The sequence below is a fragment of the Herpailurus yagouaroundi genome, unplaced genomic scaffold (assembly GCF_014898765.1).
Source record: "Herpailurus yagouaroundi ecotype Mexico unplaced genomic scaffold, PumYag 67793, whole genome shotgun sequence".
Lineage (NCBI taxonomy): Eukaryota > Metazoa > Chordata > Mammalia > Carnivora > Felidae > Herpailurus > Herpailurus yagouaroundi.
This window is the reverse complement of record NW_024420586.1, coordinates 23,967,919-23,987,243: the sequence shown is the minus strand read 5'-3', so window position 1 is coordinate 23,987,243 and position 19,325 is coordinate 23,967,919. Positions and strand designations below refer to the sequence as shown.

Here is a 19,325-nt window from a genome sequence, read left to right as displayed (position 1 = left end):
AAGTATCCGACTTTAGCTCAGGTCATGATCTTGCGGTCCATGGGTTCGAGCCCACGTCAGGCTCTGTGCTGACAGCTCGGAGCCTGGAGCCTGCTTCGGATTCTGGTTTCCCTCTCTCTCTGCCCTTCCCCTGCTCTCTCTCTTTCTCTCTCAAAAACAAATAAACGTTAAAAAATGTCTTTTAAAAAATTTTAAAAATCAGGAAAATGTGAAAAGAAATGCACTGTCCCATGGTAAAAACAATAATGATAAAAATAAAATGGGTAAAAAATTTAAATGGAAGAATTGAAACCATAAAAGTAGAAGAAAACATGAGATGATTTCTAGATAATCCTGAAATGGGGAAAACTATGACCCAAATCCGGAAGCCATAGAAGATGATTAAAGTTGACTATATAAAAATAAAACACTTCTGCCTGGAAAAGAAAACCATCATGAGTCAAGTCAGGACAAACTAACTGGGAAAGAGTATGGGAAGAGAAAGAGGAACAGAATTCACAGAAAAGAAATACAGATGATTTATATTTGAAAAGGTGCTCTATCTCATAATGAAGGATGGAAATTAAAACCACACCAGATAGGGGGCACCTGGCTGGCTCAGTCGGAAAAACGTGTGACTCTTCATCTTGGGGTCGTGAGTTCAAGCCCCATGTTGGATGTAGTGATGACTTAAGTAAATAAATAAACTGAAAAAAAACCTACACTGGATAGGCCATTTAAAAATAAACGTTCAAAATTTACTTTTGTAGGGGGCGCCTGGGTGGCTCAGTCAGTTAAGTGTCTGACTTCGGCTCAGGTCATGATCTCATGGCTCATGGGTTCAAGCCCCCCGTCGGGCTCTGTGCTGACAGCTCGGAGCCTGGAGCCCGCTTCGGATTCTGTGTCTCCCCCTCTCTCTCTCTCTGCCCCTCCCCTGCTCGCACTCTGTCTCTGTCTCTCTCTCAATAAATAAACATTTTTAAAAAATTTTTAAAAAACACGAAAACTTAAATTAACATCTATTTTTGTATGTTTTTAAGTCATTTTTATTTTACCACAAAGTACATTCATGATGCTGTTGCAGTCATCACCACTATTTCCAGAACCTTTTCATCACCCCAAACAGAAACTCTGGACTTTGCTAAACAACAATCGATAACTTCCCACCTGCCCTACAACTGCCAGTCTACTTTCTGCCTACTTTTGGTGCCTCATATAAGTAGAGTCATATGTGTCCTTTTGTGTTTGGCCTATTTCACTTAACATAATGCTTTAAAGGTTCGTCTAAGTTGTAGAATGCATTGGAATTTCATTCCTTTTTATGGCTAGACACGTAAGTGCGTATGCATGTATGTACGTATGGACGTAAGGCATATACATTCATCTGTTGATGGCCACCTGGGCTGCTTCCACCTGCTGGTTGTTTTGGATGTTGTGAAGAATGCTGCTAAGAAAACTGGTATGCAAGTATCTGTTTGATTCCCTGCTTTCAATTCCTTTGGATAAACACCCAGGAGTGGGGTTGCTGGACCATATGGTAGTTTTAGATTTACTTTTCTGAGGAACCTCCGTACTGTGTTCCACAGCAGCTGCGCGGTTTACATTCCCATCAGCAGTGCACCCAGTTTCCAGTTTCTCTACATCCTCACCAACACTTGATATTTTCATCTGTTCAAGTCTTTTGTCCCTTTGTGAATGGAGTTTTTCTGTGCTGTTGTAGGAGCTCTTTACATATTCTGGGTGTTAATCTCTTATCAGATATAGGATTTGCAAATACATTCGCCCATTCTGTGGGTTGTGTTTTCATTCTCTTGAACAATGTCTGTGGATGTGCTTAAGTTTCTAATCTTGATGAAGTCAAACTTTATGTTGAAATGATTTTAGATTTACAGAAAAGTTCAAAGATAATAGAATTCTCTTATACCATTCACCCAGTTTCCCCTAATGTTAGCAGGGGACAAATGTGATCATGCTGCATTTGTCAAAACTAAGAAGTTCACTAAATTACAAACTTAATTAGGATTTCACCTATTTTTCCACTACTATCCACTTTCTGTTCCAAGATCGAATCCAGGATACCACACTGCTTTTAGTCATCATGCACCTTTAGTCTCCTCTGGCGCATGAAAGTTTCTTAGTCTTGCCTTGTTTTTTTTTTATGACCTAGAGAGGTTTGAAAAGCACTGGTCAGGTATTTTGTAGAATGTACCTCCACTTGGGTTTGTCTGTCGTGTTCTTGTGATTAGACTTGAGATTATGGAGGCTGTATTTTTTTGGGAGAATACAAGAGAGGTGATCTGCCCTACTGATGGCACTGTATAAGGGGGCACATGGTATCAACATGGTTAATCACTGGTGATGCTGACCTTGATCATGTGGCTGTGGTGGGGTCTGCCAGGTTTCTTCACTGTAGTTTCTCTTTTTCCCTTTCTACACTCTGTTCTTTAGAACTGAGTCCCTAAGACTAGCCCACACTCAAGGGGTGGGGGGGGGGGGGATTAAGCTTTGCCTCCCGGAATGGGGAGTATCTACATATATTATTTGGAATTCTTCTACATGGAAGATTTGTGATAGAACGTTTCTAATGCAACATATATGCAGAAGTCCAAATGTTTGACAACACACTGTTGGTAAGGCTGTATGGGAAACAGGCACTCTCCTATTGCTGGTAGGAGTGAAAATGGAACAGTCCCTACGGAGGAGAATTTGGCAATGGCTGGCAAAACGAAAAACCTACCCTCTAACCCCCAATTCTCCCGGAAATTTAATGTACCAATACACTTGCACACATACAAAAACATCATTCAATACAGTTCTATTTATAACAGCAGATGACGAGAAACTTACAAGAGTCAGGAAAATTCTGTTAAAAAAAAAGACTAATGAGGGGGAGAGGAGCCATGCCAGATATTAAAACATATTATATACAAAGGTGGCAAAATTGGAGCACAAATGGATGGATCAGTGAAGTGGAACAGAGTCCATACTATACAAAAACATACATGGAAATTCAGAGTAAGCCAAAGGTTGCATTTCAAATGAACAAGGGGAAAATGGATTAGTCAATAAATACCAGTTGCAACAACTGTCTGGCCCAGAGATCAGCAAACTACAGCCAGTGGACCCAATCCAGTCACCTAAATAAAGTTTTCTTCAACACGGTTATACCCGTTCACACACATACTGTCTGTGACTGTTTTCAGCCGAGTAGCTGTGACAGAGACCGTGTGGTCTGCAATGCCAACGATATTTACTATCAGGTCCTTCACAGAAATTTAAGAAAATAAAGTTTGTTCATCTACCTCACTTCTTATACCAAGTAAATTCTAGATGAATCAAAAATGTAAATCCCTGAATAGAACCCGTAAAAACATTAGAAAGAAAACAGAAGATAAAAATTAATCACCCCAAGAATGGGGAAGGCCTTTCTAAGCAAGACAAAACCCTGAAGTCATAAAAAAAAAAAAAAAAAACCCAACTGATAAATCTGGCTTTGTAAAAAGTTAAAAATATGTTTAAAAATACCATAAACAAATACACGTCACAAAGCAAGCATGGTAAAATATTAACGGTAGAATCCAGTGGATGGGTATAGAGGTATTCACTATGAAATTCTTTCAACGTTGTTGTTTGAAATTTTGTAATAAAATACTAGAAAAACACCATAAAGCTCAAAGATAATTAACAAATGGGGAAAATAAAACGTTTCCAGCTATCTGGTTGGTTTCCAGTTTTTCCCAATTTTTTGTTCATTTATTCATTCAACAAGTATTAATGTAACATTTGCTATGCATTGAGCACTGTTCCAGGTGCCAGGGATACTGCTGTGAATAAAATGAAGTCCCTGTCCTTGTGAGCTTGCACGGAACCCACAACTGTTTTTTTATGATAAATGCCTGGACAAGAAGTAGCTGGTGTGAGTGGTGTATGTTTAAGGTTTTTGGTATGAGCAATATGTCTTCATGTTTGCTCACCACGGTTATCCCTCAATAGTTGAACTCTAGTCATCAGAATTTAAGAACTGAACAGAGCTGAATAAATGTTCAGATGAAATCCTGAACTGTGACATTCAGCATCTAAGCCACATCAATTTGCGTATCGAACTCTTGCTATCTAAAACTCGGGAACAGAACGGATTTGGACAGTAAAAGATACTTTTCATTGGCCACAGAGCACTTTGACTACACATCGTCCAAAGACAGAGCCTGTTCACAATGCATTTCTACGAAGGTGGACTGAACCATGTGAGGACCTCCACAAAATGAATATATTTCTGAAAAACATAAACTGCCAAAATTGGCAAAAGAAGTAGACAAAACCATCATCAAAAACTCAGGCCCTTTTAAAGCTGAGTTTTACCGAGCATTCAAGGGACAGATAATTCTTGTACATGTTCCTCCAATAAAGAGAGAAATGGCAAAAGCTGCCCAAATCATGCCATAAGGCTATGTTGGCTCAATGTCAGATGAATACTAGAGAAGGAAATCATAGGACCACTTTACTGAGGGACACAGATGCAAATATCCTAAATGATACAGCATCTAATCAAACATAACTTTTATTTAAAAAAAATTTTTTTTAATGTTTATTTTTGGGAGAGAGACAAAGTGCAGGTGGGGGAGGGGCAGACAGAGAGAGAGAGAGAGAGAGAGAGAGAGAGGGAGGGAGGGAGGGAGAGAGGGAGAGAGAGAAACACACACACACACACAGAATCTGAAGCAGGCTCCAGGCTCCGAGCTATCAGCACAGAGCCGGATGCGGGGCTCAAACTCACAAACCGTGAGATCATGACCTGAGCCAAAGTCAGATGCTTGACCGACTGAGCTACCCAGGCACCGCAAGTAGAAATGTTTTAAAAACACAGATATGAGGGGGCACCTGGATGGCTCAGTTGGTTAAGTGTATGACTCTTGATTTTGGTTCAGGTCATAATCTCACAGCTTGTGCGTTCCAGACCGCATCGGGCTCTGTGCTAACAGTGTAGAGCCTGCTTGGTATCCTCTCTCTTCCCTTCTCTCTCCCCCACTGCCCACTCTCTCTTTCTCTCTCTCAAAAATAAACTTTTAATAAAATGAAAAATAAAAACACAAACATTAAAAAATAATTTTCCTGCCAAAATTTCATGAATAAGCCTCAGAAAAACTCAAATTCAGAAACATCTACAAAGCAAATGATCTGTACTCTTAAAACATATCAAGGTCACAAAAGAAAAAGAAAGACCAAGTACCGAGGAACAGTTCCAGATTAAAGGGAACCACAAATACAAAGGAGCTCCATGCAGTGCACGATCTTGGATTAGATCCTAGTCTAGGGAACAAATGCAATAAAGGACAAGGGATGACATCTGAATATGGACTTTTGTCCTTGGTTCGTTCCAAGGTTTGGGCACCAAAATAAAAATACGAATGTGGACTTTTACAGGAAAGTATTATAACAATGTTCAATTTCCTGATATTCGTAAGTGTACTGTGGTTATGGAAGAGAGAGTCCTTGTTCTTTTTGTTTTTTTTTTTTAGATTTTTTAAAATGTTCAGATATTATTTTTGAGAGAGAGCGAGCATGAGTGGGGTAGGGGCAGAGAGAGAGGGGGACAGAGGGGCTCGAACTCACGAACCGTGAGATCACGACTTGAGCCAAAGTCCGACGCTTAACCGACTAAGCCACCCAGGTACCACGAGAAAGTCCTTGTTCTTAGAACATACGTGTAGTACATAAAGGCCATGTCTACCACTAACTCGTATGATTCAAAAAGAAAATGTTGTCTATATATAGATAAATGGATATATATTTGTATTGAAGTGGAGGGAGAAAGGGATGGGAGGAAGAGATGGTGAGGCATGTAGGTAGGTAAAACGAGTGTGGCAAAATGTTTATAGTTAGTGGTTCTGGGTAGATGATATAAAGGAGTTTACTGTACTTGCAACTTTTCTGAAAATTGGAAATTTTTTCAAAATAAGAAGTTAGAAACATACACACCATGATTGAGGAGGGTATACCTCAACAATGGCAAGGATATAATTTATTTTTTTAATTTATTTTTATTTTTATATGTTTATTTATTTATTTTTTGAGAGCAAGCAAGCAAGACAGGGAGGGGCAGAGAGAGAGAGAGAGAGAGAGAGAGAGAGAGAGAGAAATCCCAAGCAGGCTCTGTGCTGTCAGCGAGGAGCCTGACACGGGGCTTGAACTCACTCACAAACCATGAGATCATGACCTGAGCTGAAACCAAGAGTAAGACGTTCAACCAACTGAGTCACCAAGGTACCCCGGCAAGGATGTAATTTAATGTGATTTATGAAACTGACGGGCAGATGGAAAAAAAAGGATGTAATTATGAAGTTGAATTCTCATTTCCAATCAATCTTGGCAAACGAAGATTAGAGAATTTTCTTGCTTTATTAAAGGCTATATTTTAAAAGCCTACAGCACACATCCGATTTGATGCCTAAGCAGAAAGGGCTGCTTATTGGGCCAGGAATGAATGCCTATCTGCAGATGCCCTTTATGAGAAAAAAAATGAACTGCATTTTTTAAGCCATTATTCTTTGGATTTTCTGTTACAATCTGCCAAAATGAATCTTAATTTGTGCACCTAGCATCACTGACACTATTTAATGTGGTACTTAACTAAAGTCCTAGACAACGTTGTAAGTGAAGAAAAAGAAGTGACAGAGTTGATTTGTATACAGCACGACCAACTGCTTACTTAGAAAGACCATCAGAATCGACAATGAGTAATTAGAAATAATAAGAGAATACAGGGATAAGAGAACTTACAAAAAATCAACAGCTTTCCTCTACCCCAGCAAACACCAGCTTGGAAAATATAAAAGAAAGTAAGATGTCCATGAAGACTAGTGAAGCACGTAGAAATTCTGCAAGACTTGTGTTTTCATTTATTCAAATTTGTATGTCCTTTAAACAAATTTTATTTTTTATTTTAATTTTTTTTCAACGTTTTTATTTATTTTTGGGACAGAGAGAGACAGAGCATGAACGGGGGAGGGGCAGAGAGAGAGGGAGACACAGAATCGGAAACAGGCTCCAGGCTCTGAGCCATCAGCCCAGAGCCCGACGCGGGGCTCGAACTCACGGACCGCGAGATCGTGACCTGGCTGAAGTCGGACGCTTAACCGATTGCGCCACCCAGGCGCCCCTAAACAAATTTTAAAATATTCTCCATTCATGGGGTGCCTGTGTGGCTCAGTCAGTTAAACATCTGACTTCGGCTCAGGTCATGAGCTCACGGTTCATGGGTTTGAGCACCCATTGGGCCCTGTGCTGACAGTTCAGAGCCTGGAGCCTGCTTCGGATCCTGTGTCTCAGTCTCTCTCTGCCCCAACCCCACTTGCATTCTGTCTATCTCAAAAATAAACATTAAAAAAATTCAAAATAAATAAACATTAAAACAAAATTCTCCATACAGGGCTTGGATGAGATTACCACTTAACAAAGATGACAGTTCTCCCCAAATCAATATATAAATACAATGCAATCTCAATCAAAAAAAATTTTTTTTAATTTTTTTGTATCTATTTTTTGGGGAGAGAGAGCAAGCTGGGGAGGGGCAGAGAGAGAGGGAAAGAGAAATCCCAAGCAGGCTTTGCACCGTCCACACTGAGCCCGATGCGGGGCTCGAACTCATGAACCATGAGATTATGACCTGAGCTGAAAACCAAGAGTCAAACGCTTAACCAACCGAGCCATCCAGGCACTCCTCAATCAAAATTCTTGAATGTTTTTGAGGGACTTTAATATCTTTTTTATATAGTTTCCACAAATGGCTAAAATCAACTTTGATAAATAAGGGAGCAAAGTGGGAGCTAAGTAAGAGATTCTATAAAGCTGTAATGATAAAAACAGTAAGGTTCTGGCATGAGAATAAGCAAATAGACCAATGAAACAAATCAGATCACATAAGACAGATCCATGTATATGAGGGAACTTGAAAGGAGACGAGGCACTCCAAATCAATAAAGAAAAAAATGGACTATTTAAAAGGCGGTACTGGGAAAACTGCCCACTATATGGAGGAACACAAAACCAGAACATACCTTATATCATATTCAGAAATGTACTCTAGGTGGTATTAAAGACTTGAATGTGAAAGGGGAAACTAGAGAGTGCAATCTTTGTGATCCAGAGGTAGGAACAGAGAAGATTCTGAAAGCACAGATTGTTAAGACAAAAAAAAAAAAGAAAAAAAAAAAAATATGAATTTTACAGGTATCCATGCTTTTTTTTTTTATTTAAAAAATTTTAATGTGTATTTTTGAGAGAAAGAGTGCGAGCAGGGGAAGGGCAGAGAGAGAGGGAGACAGAATCTGAAGCAGGCTCCAGGCTCCGAGCTGTCAGCACAGTGCCCAACGCGGGGCTCGAATCCACGAACCTAACCATGAGATCATGATCTGAACGGTAGTTGGCCGTTTAACCGACTGAGCCACCCAGGCGCCCCCAGGTATCCATGCTTGAGGGAATCATTAAGTAAAAGGCAACAGGCACACCCGAAGGTGTCCTTGGGACCAATTAGAAGAAAAGCACTAATATACACATGGCAGTAGAGGCAGATCTTAAAAATGCAGTCAGTGCCGAGTAATACAAAGTTCAGGAAACAAAATGAAAACCGTAGCTCTCTGCCATTTGTGTAAACTGAAAACACAGACACTGTGCTACCTATTTTAGAAGGACACGTTTCGAAAAGGACAGAGCAGCTGCCTACAGCTATGGGAATTGGAAATAAAAAGGAAAAACCAAATATGGCAAGAGAAGGCTCTGTACTGACCTACGATAGGAACCTACCGAAAAGGTAGGATTCACTCAAACCTCTGCAGTTGAGGTCCTTTGAAAGCCAGAAGACAGACAATGGCTTTAACTGGTTATAAAGTCTGAAGCAAGTATGTCACCTACTCAAACTCAGAAACTGCCCGAAGAGCATTTCAGTGAATACAATCCCAAACTGAATGCTTTCAAAAGACATTTTTTAAGCAGACTGAATAGCACTAGATGATGACCACATCACAAATTTGGGCTTACTTTTCAGAAAACATTTTTAAAGGGGGTAGTGGAAGAAGAAACCTTTTGTAAGGCATTTTAAAAAATTATTTCCTCCATGACTTTTTACAAATCTACTTTTTTTTTTTTTTTTTAAATCTACTGACTCTTAATAGAGACTTTCTTGGGAGCATTAGGTCTACTTTCCTATGCAATCTTAAAATGTCAAGAATAAGTCATCTGCATTAGAATCAACTGGAGTGATCCACCAGGATGGTGAGGGCATTTTACAAAGTGCCTCATTTCCTGTTCTACTAGAGTTTAAAAATAACCATACGAAGAAAATAAATAAAATAAAAATAACCGTACTAGAGTGTTCCATTCCAAGACAAGTATCACACAAGCTTTAGCCCACCCTGTCCCTGAAGTCTCCTGCTATCTGACCTGGCTTGCCCTATACTTGTCCGGCACAAAATTCCTGACTCTGAGGGCATCACTCCTGTTCATTCCTCCAACCCAAAGCTGCAGCCCACGCCTCTCCCCTGAGAAGCCACAGGCCCTTACAAGCCACCACCACCCACCTGCCACCCACCTCTGCTTCTCCTCCTGCAGTGGCTGTCCACACCTTGGTGAATGGCACCATATACCTCAGTTACCCAAAATGGAAACCTGAGCATCAGCCTCCATTCCTCCCTTTCTCTTGATCCCTTTCCAACTTCACAACCAACTGTGGCACCTATACAGCTGTTTTTTTTTTTTAATTTTTTTTCAACGTTTATTTATTTTTGAGACAGAGAGAGACAGAGCATGAATGGGGGAGGGGCAGAGAGAGAGGGAGACACAGAATCGGAAGCAGGCTCCAGGCTCTGAGCCATCAGCCCAGAGCCCGACGCGGGGCTCGAACTCACGGACCACGAGATCGTGACCTGAGCTGAAGTCGGACGCTTAACCGACTGAGCCACCCAGGCACCCCATAGAGCTGTTTTTTAATCACTTGTAAACTGTGTGGTCTCCCTTGTGAGACCCTGAGTAAGAAGGCTGCAGTCTTATCTGTCTCATTCACCACTGCATTCCCAGAGCCTAGCACAGGTCCTGGCTCACGACAGGTGCCAAGTAAATGTTCGCTGAAAAGAAACCAATCATCTGCTGCACTGTTTCCTCTGCTCGGAAGCCCCCTCCTGGCACCTTCCTGGATCAATTCTTTATATGGGGATAAGCCTAGGATGCTTGGTAGGGGTGGGAGTGGGTAACTCACCGTCTTTCATACTCCATGTCCTGATAGGGCCTGCGGGGGCTGCTGGGGCCCCTCCTCAGCCGCTGGCTCCGTTTCACTTCCCAGCCACCCCCGCTGCTGCCACCATGATCTGCCAGCCTGGGTGATGCCTCCTGCAGGGACTCTGGAGAGAGTAGAAGGAAGAAAGGGGTCAAGGCAGTTGGGGCCTCCTTGAAAAACCCTTGCTCGCGCGGCTCTCTGCTGTCCCTTAGCCCAGGGACATTATTTCCCAACTTCGTAGTGTTCCTATGGACCAGGGTGGGAAGGCAGCCCCTACCTGGCCTGCTCCTTCCTCTCCCCACAAACGTGAGGCTAGAACCCACCACCCTAGAAATAGCAAGGCCAGGGGCACCCAGCTGGTTCAGTTAGTAGAACATGCAACTCTGGATCTCAGGGTTGTGAGTTCAAGCCCCATGTTGGGCGTAGAGCTTACTTAAATAAAATAAAATAAAATAAAATAAAATAAAATAAAATAAAATAAAATAAAATAAAATAAAACAAAACAGAAAAAGCAAGGCCCTCAGCAGAGAGGAAGCATCCTGCAGAGAGACGTGGTGGTGCCACCTATTCTGTGATCAAGGCTTTGCCATCTGAGACTGGTAGATGAGACCGAGCCTGGAGCTACCGCCCAGGGGGCTCTCAGTGCTGGATGATCTGTCTGAGGTCAGGCATGTTAGGCTGGGAGGCAAGACCTCACAATGGGAGTCCTAGGCACCCACCAAGCTCCTTCCATGCCCCCCCACTCCCCGCTCAGTGCCACTGCATTCTCCCAACAAGATGTTGGCTGTCCCCTACAAGACAGCAGGAGATCATGAAAGGCCCAGAGGGTAAAGGGGCTAACTTGGCAGTGAGACAAATGCCGCCTCCCCGGGCTCCTGGCCAACGCAGCTTTGGCCCTTACTCGGCAACTGGCTCAGCCTCGAGCCCTGTCTCTTATGCGCAGCCAGGTCCCAAGGTGGTTCTCTCCCTAGGGCTCTGGGCCCAACTTATTCAGAGGCGAAAGGAGTCCTTTTGAGGCTGTTTCCAACCACTGTGCTGTTCTGCTGGGATGGAAGGGCAGTCGCCTCACCCAACCCCCAAGCCTGCCATGAGAACTAAGTAAGTCCTGTGAGCCACGTGACCTGGCCAGGGGTCACCAAGAAGTATCCCAGAATCTTCAGGCCCCACCCTCTGAGCAGGAATCAGGCAAAGCCAGGCGGTAACAACACTTGCCCAACACTAGTTGCCACCACACCTCTCCTCCATGTATACACACAACCAATTTTCCCTTCCTCCTCAAGCCACAGGGAACCAGAGTTACCTGCTCCCAGATGGATAAGAGTTATGATCACAACCAGGGGTCCCAGTGGATGCGAGCCAGATAGAAAACCCTCAGTAGACTCTGGCAAGGAGGTCAGAGTCACACACCGGTATCCACGACAGATAGCGACCAAAGTCACAGACAGCAGCCCCAACTAACTACAGGCCAAAAATCACAAGGCAGGAACCCACAACGAATACCAGCCATAATCACACACTGAGGCCCTCTTTCAAAAGATGAGCGTCAGAGTCACAGACCCGAACCCCTTCTAAAAGAAGTGGCTATAAGTCATGCACACATTCCTTGCACTCCGTCCCCACCTAGCAAGTGGGTTAGGGCCAGTCGCAAGACGACTCCCTATGGATAATCGGACCCCTCCCCATGGATAAAGACCTGAGTTACAGCACGTACTCCAAGGATAAAGACCAGAGTCACACGGACGTCTGCCCTCCCCCCCCCCCCCAGAATAAGGACCAGAGCCACAGAATACTCCCCCATAGACCGGTAAGTACCCAAGTCACACCGAGCAGACAGCACACCCTCTCCCGTATGCATAAAAACATGGGCCTCCCCACGGATAAAGTTCGGTGTGGCAAACAGCCACAGAAGCCCACTCAAATCAGTCCCTCCCTTCCCCCAACCCGCGTGCACCCATCCTGTGCCCCAATCGCGCACGCGCCTCCGTTCCCAAAACGGAGGGGGGGGGGAGAGACACCCCCTCCCGAGTTCAGGCCATGCACGCATCTCTCGGTCCCGCGCGTGGCCCAGGCCCACGTCCCGCAGTCCGCCCACACGCCTCCTCTCCGCACCCGCCCGCCCCCGGCCCCTTACCTCCGCCCCCACGACCAGCGGCGACGCTCACCTTCTCGGCCCGGGCTGTCAAGGGAGGGCTCCCGGACATCACCTCTGCGCGCCGCCACCTCCTCCAACTCTCCCAGCTCAGCCGGGGCCGGCCCGCACCAGCGTTAAGTCTGAGGCTGGAAGCAAGAGGGCGGAAGAGCGGGGAGGGGAGAAGCGCCAAGCGCGCTACCCTCCCCAGGAAACCCACTGCCGCCTACTCCCAGCCGGCCGCAGTCACCAGCACAAAATGGCGACGACGAGAAGGGAGCCGGCGCTTCGACCACCATCCACCTACTAAGGGAGCGCGCTCTGGTCGGTCTCGTCTATTGGTCGCCAGCTGCCGACGGCCAGCCCTGGTCGGCTCTGATTGGCAACCATATGCCACCTCCCCACTCTCCGTGCGAACGCTTGCAAGTTGCAAAAAGGAGTAGCTATTGGCCAATCCAGCGAGTCCCGCTCTTTGGAAGCTGGGCTTCCTCCGAATCATGAAAGACAAGCGGAAGCTCCGTCCCTTTACCCAAAAGACCGAGGAAATCTCCGGGCCATTGACTGGGACCCGCATCCATCCAAGTGTCAACGCTTCCTTATCAAGGAAATGGGCAGACCTCTCAGCCGTAAATTCCTTAGCCTGACCGAGAGGTTAAAAAAATGGTCGCTCCCCTGAGGCTAGGACAAATGGAGGGAAAGAGGGCTGGCTACTCAGCACCTGGCCACATTTGAAAACAAAATCCAGGGGCGCCTGGGTGGCACAGTCGGTTGAGCGTCGGACTTCAGCCAGGTCACGATCTCGCGGTCCGGGAGTTCGAGCCCCGCGTCAGGCTCTGGGCTGATGGCTCAGAGCCTGGAGCCTGTTTCCGATTCTGTGTCTCCCTCTCTCTCTGCCCCTCCCCCGTTCATGCTCTGTCTCTCTCTGTCCCAAAAATAAATAAATGTTGAAAAAAAAATTTTTTTTTAAATAAAAAAAAAAGAAAACAAAATCCGGACTTGGGACTTATTTAGTGCGGTGGGGGCGGAGCGGTAATTGTCGCGCTCGGGCCAACTGCAGCTGCGCAGAGAGTCGCATTTCCGTCCCCGCCCCTGAGAGTCTGTAGAACAATCTGCCATGGCGGCCGGGCTGTTAGGTTTGTGCGCTCGCCGCCTTTCGGCAGTAGCGGCGACGCGAGGGCTCCCGGCCGCCCGTGTTCGCTGGGAATCCAGCTCGTCCAGGGCTGTGATCGCCCCGTCGGCTGTGGCAGGAAAGCGGTCGCCGGCACCGACTGTACGCTGGCAGGAGGACCCAGAGCCGGAGGACGAAAACCTCTATGAGAAGGTGAGAGGGAGGGGGCAACGGGACGCCAGAAGGGTCAATCGGGGGCCGGCGGACGGGGCGCCTTAGAGGACGTTTTTAGGCGGCTGAGAAGTGCGCTGCTGGCGAAGGCCTCAAAGACTTGGGAACTTTGCCTAGATTGATTTTCTTCTTTAGCCCCTGGTAATCTTCGGTTCAGGGCCAGAGGCGAGATTGGCCTCGTTTTGCAGACAAATAATCAAACCTGAAGTGGGAAGTGCTCAAAACACGTTAGAAGCAATATAGTATAACGGTAATGATACTGAACACTGATACGGGGTTTGCTCAGTGCAAGTGCTTTAAACACTTTACGTACCTTATCTCATGTAATCCTCAAAACAGCCCTGTTTGGAAGTAGGGACTATTTAGCATACCCATTCTACAGATGAGGAAACTGAAACCTGATGATATTAAGCGACTCGCCCAAACTCGCATGGCTGAATACGTGGCGGAACCGGGTCTGCTGTGCTGTGTGGATAGCAGAGACTCAAAAATCAGAATGCCACGGTTGGAATACAGGCGCTGACAGTTATTCATCTTTGTGACCTTGGACAAGCAGCTTAACTCCTTGGTGCCTCTTTGTAAAGTGGGGAAAGTATTAAGACACCTTCTAGAAAATAAAATACTACATCTGCCTCATGTAATTAAATGAGTCACAATGCTCAGTACAGCACCTGGCCCTTAGTGTTCAGCATTAGAAGATGTTAATTATTATTGTTACTTTCCACCTTGCTGGGATATGGTGAGGTTTGTGTATGGTACACTTCATCAGTACTAACCTCTGGCTTGGATATATAGGATATATAGATGCATATTCATTTATTCATTCATTTTGTAGATAAGTATGGAGGGCCTGCTGTATGCCAGGTGCGGTTCAGGGCCCTAGTGTGTTCAGCAGTGTGGATATTGGATAAAGCCCGTGCTCTCATAGAGCTTATATGATAATGGAGAGCACAAAATAAACATGTAAAATATTTGGAAACGGTCGTAGTGAGTATGTAATGATAAAAAATAATGTGATAGGATCTGGGGAGATGCTACCTTGGTAAATTAATAACTGCTAGAAAGTGAGTTAAGCAAGATAAGTAGATGGAGAGTGATTTGGGGGTAGGGCAAAAATTTTAGCAGGTGAAGCCATAGGAAATTGGCACTATTCAAGCATTTTTAACCCATGAAAGTGGCAATTTCCTGTAGTGTGAGACTGGTAATGGATAAGGCAATTAGGGAATGCCTCCTAAAGGAAGTAACTATGAAGCCAAAACTTTGAACAAGGAGACAGATCTAGCCGCGACAAGATATGGGGGGAAGGCTTTCCAGGCAGAGGGGATAGTAAGTGCAAAGGCCCTGCGGTAGCAAGGAGTTTGACAAGTCCTAAGACTAGAAAGAGGAATTAAAGAAAGGAGGAGAGATTGGTGTGAGGTGAAACTGGAGACCAACTTATGCAGGGCCAGCATAAGGCTTTGTGGAGCCACAGGAAGCTCTCATTGACCTCTTCTTCTTCTTGCCGCAGAACCCAGACTCCCACGGTTATGACAGAGACCCTGTTACGGACGTCTGGAACATGCGGGTCGTCTTTTTCTTTGGCTTCTCCGTTGTCTTGGTCCTCGGCAGCACCTTTATAGCTTATCTGCCTGATTACAGGTGCATGGGGGTGTCCAAGAGAGTGGGATGGGTGGGAGCAGATGCAGGGGTGGAGGTTGAAGGGGACTGTGCCAGGAATCCTGTTCCTTGTGCCAGTGGGGCATAGGCGAGGACTAAGATGGGGATTGGTGTCCAGTGTGGCTCCCTCATGTCTACTCCCTTGCTGCTGCCTCCAGAATGCAGGAGTGGGCCCGCCGGGAAGCTGAGAGGCTTGTTAAATACCGAGAGGCCAATGGCCTCCCCATCATGGAATCCAACTGCTTTGACCCCAGCAAGATCCAGCTTCCGGAGGATGAGGACTGACCAGTTGCCAAGTGGGGCTTAAGAAGCATCATCTTCTCACCGCCTGCCTGTCATTCTGCCCTTTCTTCAGAGCACCTAATTAAAGGGACTGAAAGTCTGACTGGCTGGTGTTGGTTTTGTTGCAAGGAGGGGATGTGAGAATGGGGGTAATCAGGTCTTCACAGGCCACTGCAGCCTGTTTTGGAGTATTCTGGGTAACACCCACCCTAAAACTTAGTGGCTTAACACAATTTAGTATTGTCTTTCGTGGTCCTGTGGTTGACTGGGCTCAGGCAGGTGGCTCTTCTTGGGACCTCAGGAGGTTGCAGTCAGATGCTGGCTGGGGCTGGAGGCATCTGAGGGCTCAGCTGGGATAGACGTCCAAGATGGCTTCTTCATTCACATGTCTGGCTCTTTGATCTTCCACGGGGCTTCTCTCTCCAGCAGGATAGCCTGGGCTGCCTCTATGGTGCCTCAGGGCTCCTCTGGATGGGGGTGTAGCCTATAGGAAAAAATTGATGGCAACCATCTTTAGAGAAAAGCTACCACCCTGGGACCTCCTGTGTTAGAAGAAGGGTCAGGACCACCAGGGATCAAGGGTGGTGTGTCAGAGCAGGGCTTTTCTATTGCTGAGGGTGAGTGTTTGTCTCCCTTGCTACCGTCTCTGTTTCTCTTTGAGCTTTGGGATTTCCACCTGTCTTCTGTCTTGGTGAGTCTGGAGGCCTCTCTCTTCCCTTCTGTCCCTGTCTGGGTGGTCTCTAACTCCAGATGCACATCTCATCTCTGTGTATGCATTTGTGTCTTTGTCTGCCTGCTCCCCTCCTCTCTCCTTTCCCTCTCTCTCTCTCTCTCTCTCTTTCTCTCTCTCGCGCGCGCGCGCGCGCAGGAAGTCTGCCCCTGCACATTCCTTCTCTGGAAATATGCTGTCTCCTTCCACTAGGGTCTCATACTTTCAGGCTTTCCGTGTCCTTAGGGGTCTAGAAGATGGAGTGGGAGACTTGCCCTGGCTGTCTGTTTCTTTCCAGGGAGTCTCTCCTAAATCCCTGTTAAGTGTGGACATCTGGGCTCCCCTTCATGCCCCTGGCATCTCTGCCCTCTCTCTGATGGCCTCATTCCATGGCTCATACTTTGGAACTCCCAGATTACATGCTCATTGCTACCATCTCTGCGCATGTGCCTGCTTGGGACTTCAGAGAATGCAGGAGCCCCCAGTCCCTGGCTACCAGAAGAAAATCTGGCTTTGATGGACCCACCACTAGAGGTGATGTCTCTATCCCTAGCTACTGAGTCTCAGGAGGAGCCTTAGTCCACTGGCATGTGGCTAAGGTGGGAGCAATGTCCATATGAACCTTCCCGGAAGTGAGCAATTTCACTCTCTGAGGGCTTTGTTGTGGGACCAGTCTCCCAACCTAAGGATAGGCCCCCCAAAGTAGAGAATCCTAACGTGTCAAGGGAGTACCCTCCACCTTCCCAGCCTGCAGTTACTGGGACCACGGAAGGGCAAGGGCTGTGTTATCCTAGCCACGAAGTACCTGAGTATATTGGAGTGATACTCCCTATAATAAATGCCAGCCTGTTGCGCCATACCCTGCCCTTGGCCCAGAGAACATATCCCCCCCAACTGACCCCATCCAGGATGGAAGTCCCACGAGGGCAGGTGTTCAGGCATGTCAGTTCACTTAGAGCAGGGATGGGTACGGTATGTGTTTCAGAGATGTGGTATTGTTACCTCTGGTGTAAGTGCCCTGCCCCACCATCAAGGCCCTTCAGGCTTACAGCCACGGTGGATGAGCAGATGAGCACTTCCAGTCTTCCCAGTCCTGCCTCCCCATCAAGCTCCCAGGCTCTCTAGAAACCTCTATTCTGGTCAAACAAGGGGCTGCACTTAGACTAAATCCTAAAACCCATGCCCTTGTTCCCTTTCTGATGGCAACAATACCACCTTCCCCCTCCCTCGTTGGGGCCCAGCCACCCTGGCCACCTCAAAACTTTTTTTTAAGCTTATTTATCTTGAGACAGAGAACATGAGCAGGGAGGGGCGGAAAAAGAGGGAGAGAGAGAAAATCCCAAGCAGGCTCCATGCTGTCAGTGTGGAGCCTGATGCGGGGCTCGAACTCACGAACCATGAGACAATGACCTGAGCCAAAACCGAGTCAGCTGCTTACCCAACTGAGCCACCCAGGCACCCCTCAAAACTTGTTTTGTTTTTTTTTTTTAATTTTTTAATGTTTATTTTTGAGACAGAGAGAGACAGAGCATGAGCAGGGGAGGGGCAGAGAGAGAGGGAGACACAGAATCTGAAGCAGGCTCCAGACCCTGAGCTGTCAGCACAGAGCCCGATGCAGGGCTCGAACTCACAGACTGCGAGATCATGACCTGAGCTGAAGTTGGATGCTTAACCGACTAAGCCACCCAGGCGCCCCTGTTTTTTAAGTTAATTTCTATTGTTTTTGAGAGAGAAAGAGAGAGAGAGCCAGCTGGAAAGGGGCAAAGAGAGAGAGGGAGAGAGAGAATCCCAAGTGGGTTCCACACTGTCAGTGAAGAGCCCGCCATGGGGCTTGAACTCACGAACCGGGAGATCATGACCTGAGCCAAAATCAAGAGTCAGGTGCTTAACTGAGCCACCCAGGCACCCCAAAACTTGTGTTTTATCCACTCAATTAAAATGCACATACAGACTTCAAAGCTCATTTACTTTTTTATTTATTTATTTTGAGAGAGGGGGAAAGGGTGAGTGGGGGAAGGGCAGAGAGAGAGGGAAAGAGAATCCCAAGCAGGCTCCACACTGTCCGCCAGGAGCCTGATGTGGGGCTGGAACTCACGAACCGTGAGATCCTGACCGGAGCTGAAACCAAGAGTCGGAGGCTTAACTGACTGAGCCACCCAGGTGCCCCGAAGCTCATTTACTTTTTACAAACTGGACACTCCGATGTAACCAGCACCCAGGTCAAGAGAGAGAACATGAACACGAGATACTCCCTTCAGGTCCACCCCCCAACCCCACCCCTCTCCAAGGGTAACCACTCTCCTGACCTCTAACAACCTAAGTTAGTTTTATCTGGCTTGGGACATCCATATAAGTGCCATCATACACTTTTATGTCCAGCTTCTTTCATTCAGCATGATGTTTGTGAGATGCAGCCGCACCGGTATGTAATCCGAAGTTTCACCATTTTCGTCGCTGTAATCTTTTCTATTGTATGAACAGCCCACACTTCATCCATTCCAGTGTTGATGGGTACATTTGGGTAGTTTTCTATGTGGGCCTATTAAGAATAATTCTGTGGCCGTCCTTGCATACATCTTGTTATTGTCGTATACATCTTTTGATGGATAGATGCACTCATTTCTCTTGGGCATATACCTAGGAACGGAATTGCTAAGTCATGGGGTAAACATGTGACCAGCTTTTGTAAATCACGGCAGTTTTCCAATCTCCACTTCACCCAGCGGTGAAGGCCACATCGTCGCCACTGCCCAGCGCTCTCCATCATTTTCCCTGGGCCCTCAGGTGGGACATCTCTAAACTGTGTTCTCCACCGGCCTCCAGAACTCCGCAGTGGGAATGTGCTCATTACCCACAAAGCCACGTTGCTTACTAACAGTCTCCGTTGGCTGCCTTCTCTCCTTTGCCCTGCCAGGTTAGCGAAGCCCGTCTCAGACAATTCTGGACTGCAGAAGGGGCCTTGCTTACA

The 19,325-nt window shown here is 46.3% G+C and overlaps 2 protein-coding genes across 8 annotated transcripts in view; one reads left to right on the top strand and one right to left on the bottom strand.

Annotated features, from left to right (window-relative positions):
* Nucleotides 1-13,105, bottom strand: part of RBM10 (RNA binding motif protein 10) — a 31,047-nt gene extending 17,942 nt beyond the window's left edge. For 4 of the 7 annotated variants that reach the window (XM_040468903.1, XM_040468902.1, XM_040468905.1 and 1 more), the window contains exons 1-2: nt 12,375-13,105; nt 10,226-10,367 (exon numbers count right to left, since the gene is read on the bottom strand). In XM_040468903.1, the coding sequence (XP_040324837.1) occupies nt 10,226-10,367; nt 12,375-12,444 (212 nt within the window). In that variant the 5' untranslated portion in view covers nt 12,445-13,105. The remainder of the gene's footprint in view (nt 1-10,225; nt 10,368-12,374) is intronic. The other 3 variants (XM_040468907.1, XM_040468904.1, XM_040468901.1) reach the window with 2 other exon arrangements.
* A 326-nt stretch (nt 13,106-13,431) lies between these two features.
* Nucleotides 13,432-15,751, top strand: NDUFB11 (NADH:ubiquinone oxidoreductase subunit B11). Its single transcript, XM_040468908.1, has 3 exons — nt 13,432-13,692; nt 15,218-15,348; nt 15,525-15,751. Exons 1-3 carry the CDS (start codon nt 13,486-13,488, stop codon nt 15,649-15,651), a joined length of 465 nt encoding a protein of 154 aa, XP_040324842.1. The 5' UTR covers nt 13,432-13,485; the 3' UTR covers nt 15,652-15,751.
* The last annotated feature ends 3,574 nt before the right edge of the window (nt 15,752-19,325 follow it).

Excerpts from the sequence above, each read along its gene's own strand:
- NDUFB11 (XM_040468908.1), top strand. The coding sequence starts at position 13,486 with ATGGCGGCCGGGCTGTTAGGTTTGTGCGCTCGCCGCCTTTCGGCAGTA. Across the intron at positions 13,693-15,217 it reads ACGAAAACCTCTATGAGAAG|AACCCAGACTCCCACGGTTA; the intron begins GTGAGAGGGAGG and ends TTCTTGCCGCAG. Across the intron at positions 15,349-15,524 it reads GCTTATCTGCCTGATTACAG|AATGCAGGAGTGGGCCCGCC; the intron begins GTGCATGGGGGT and ends TGCTGCCTCCAG.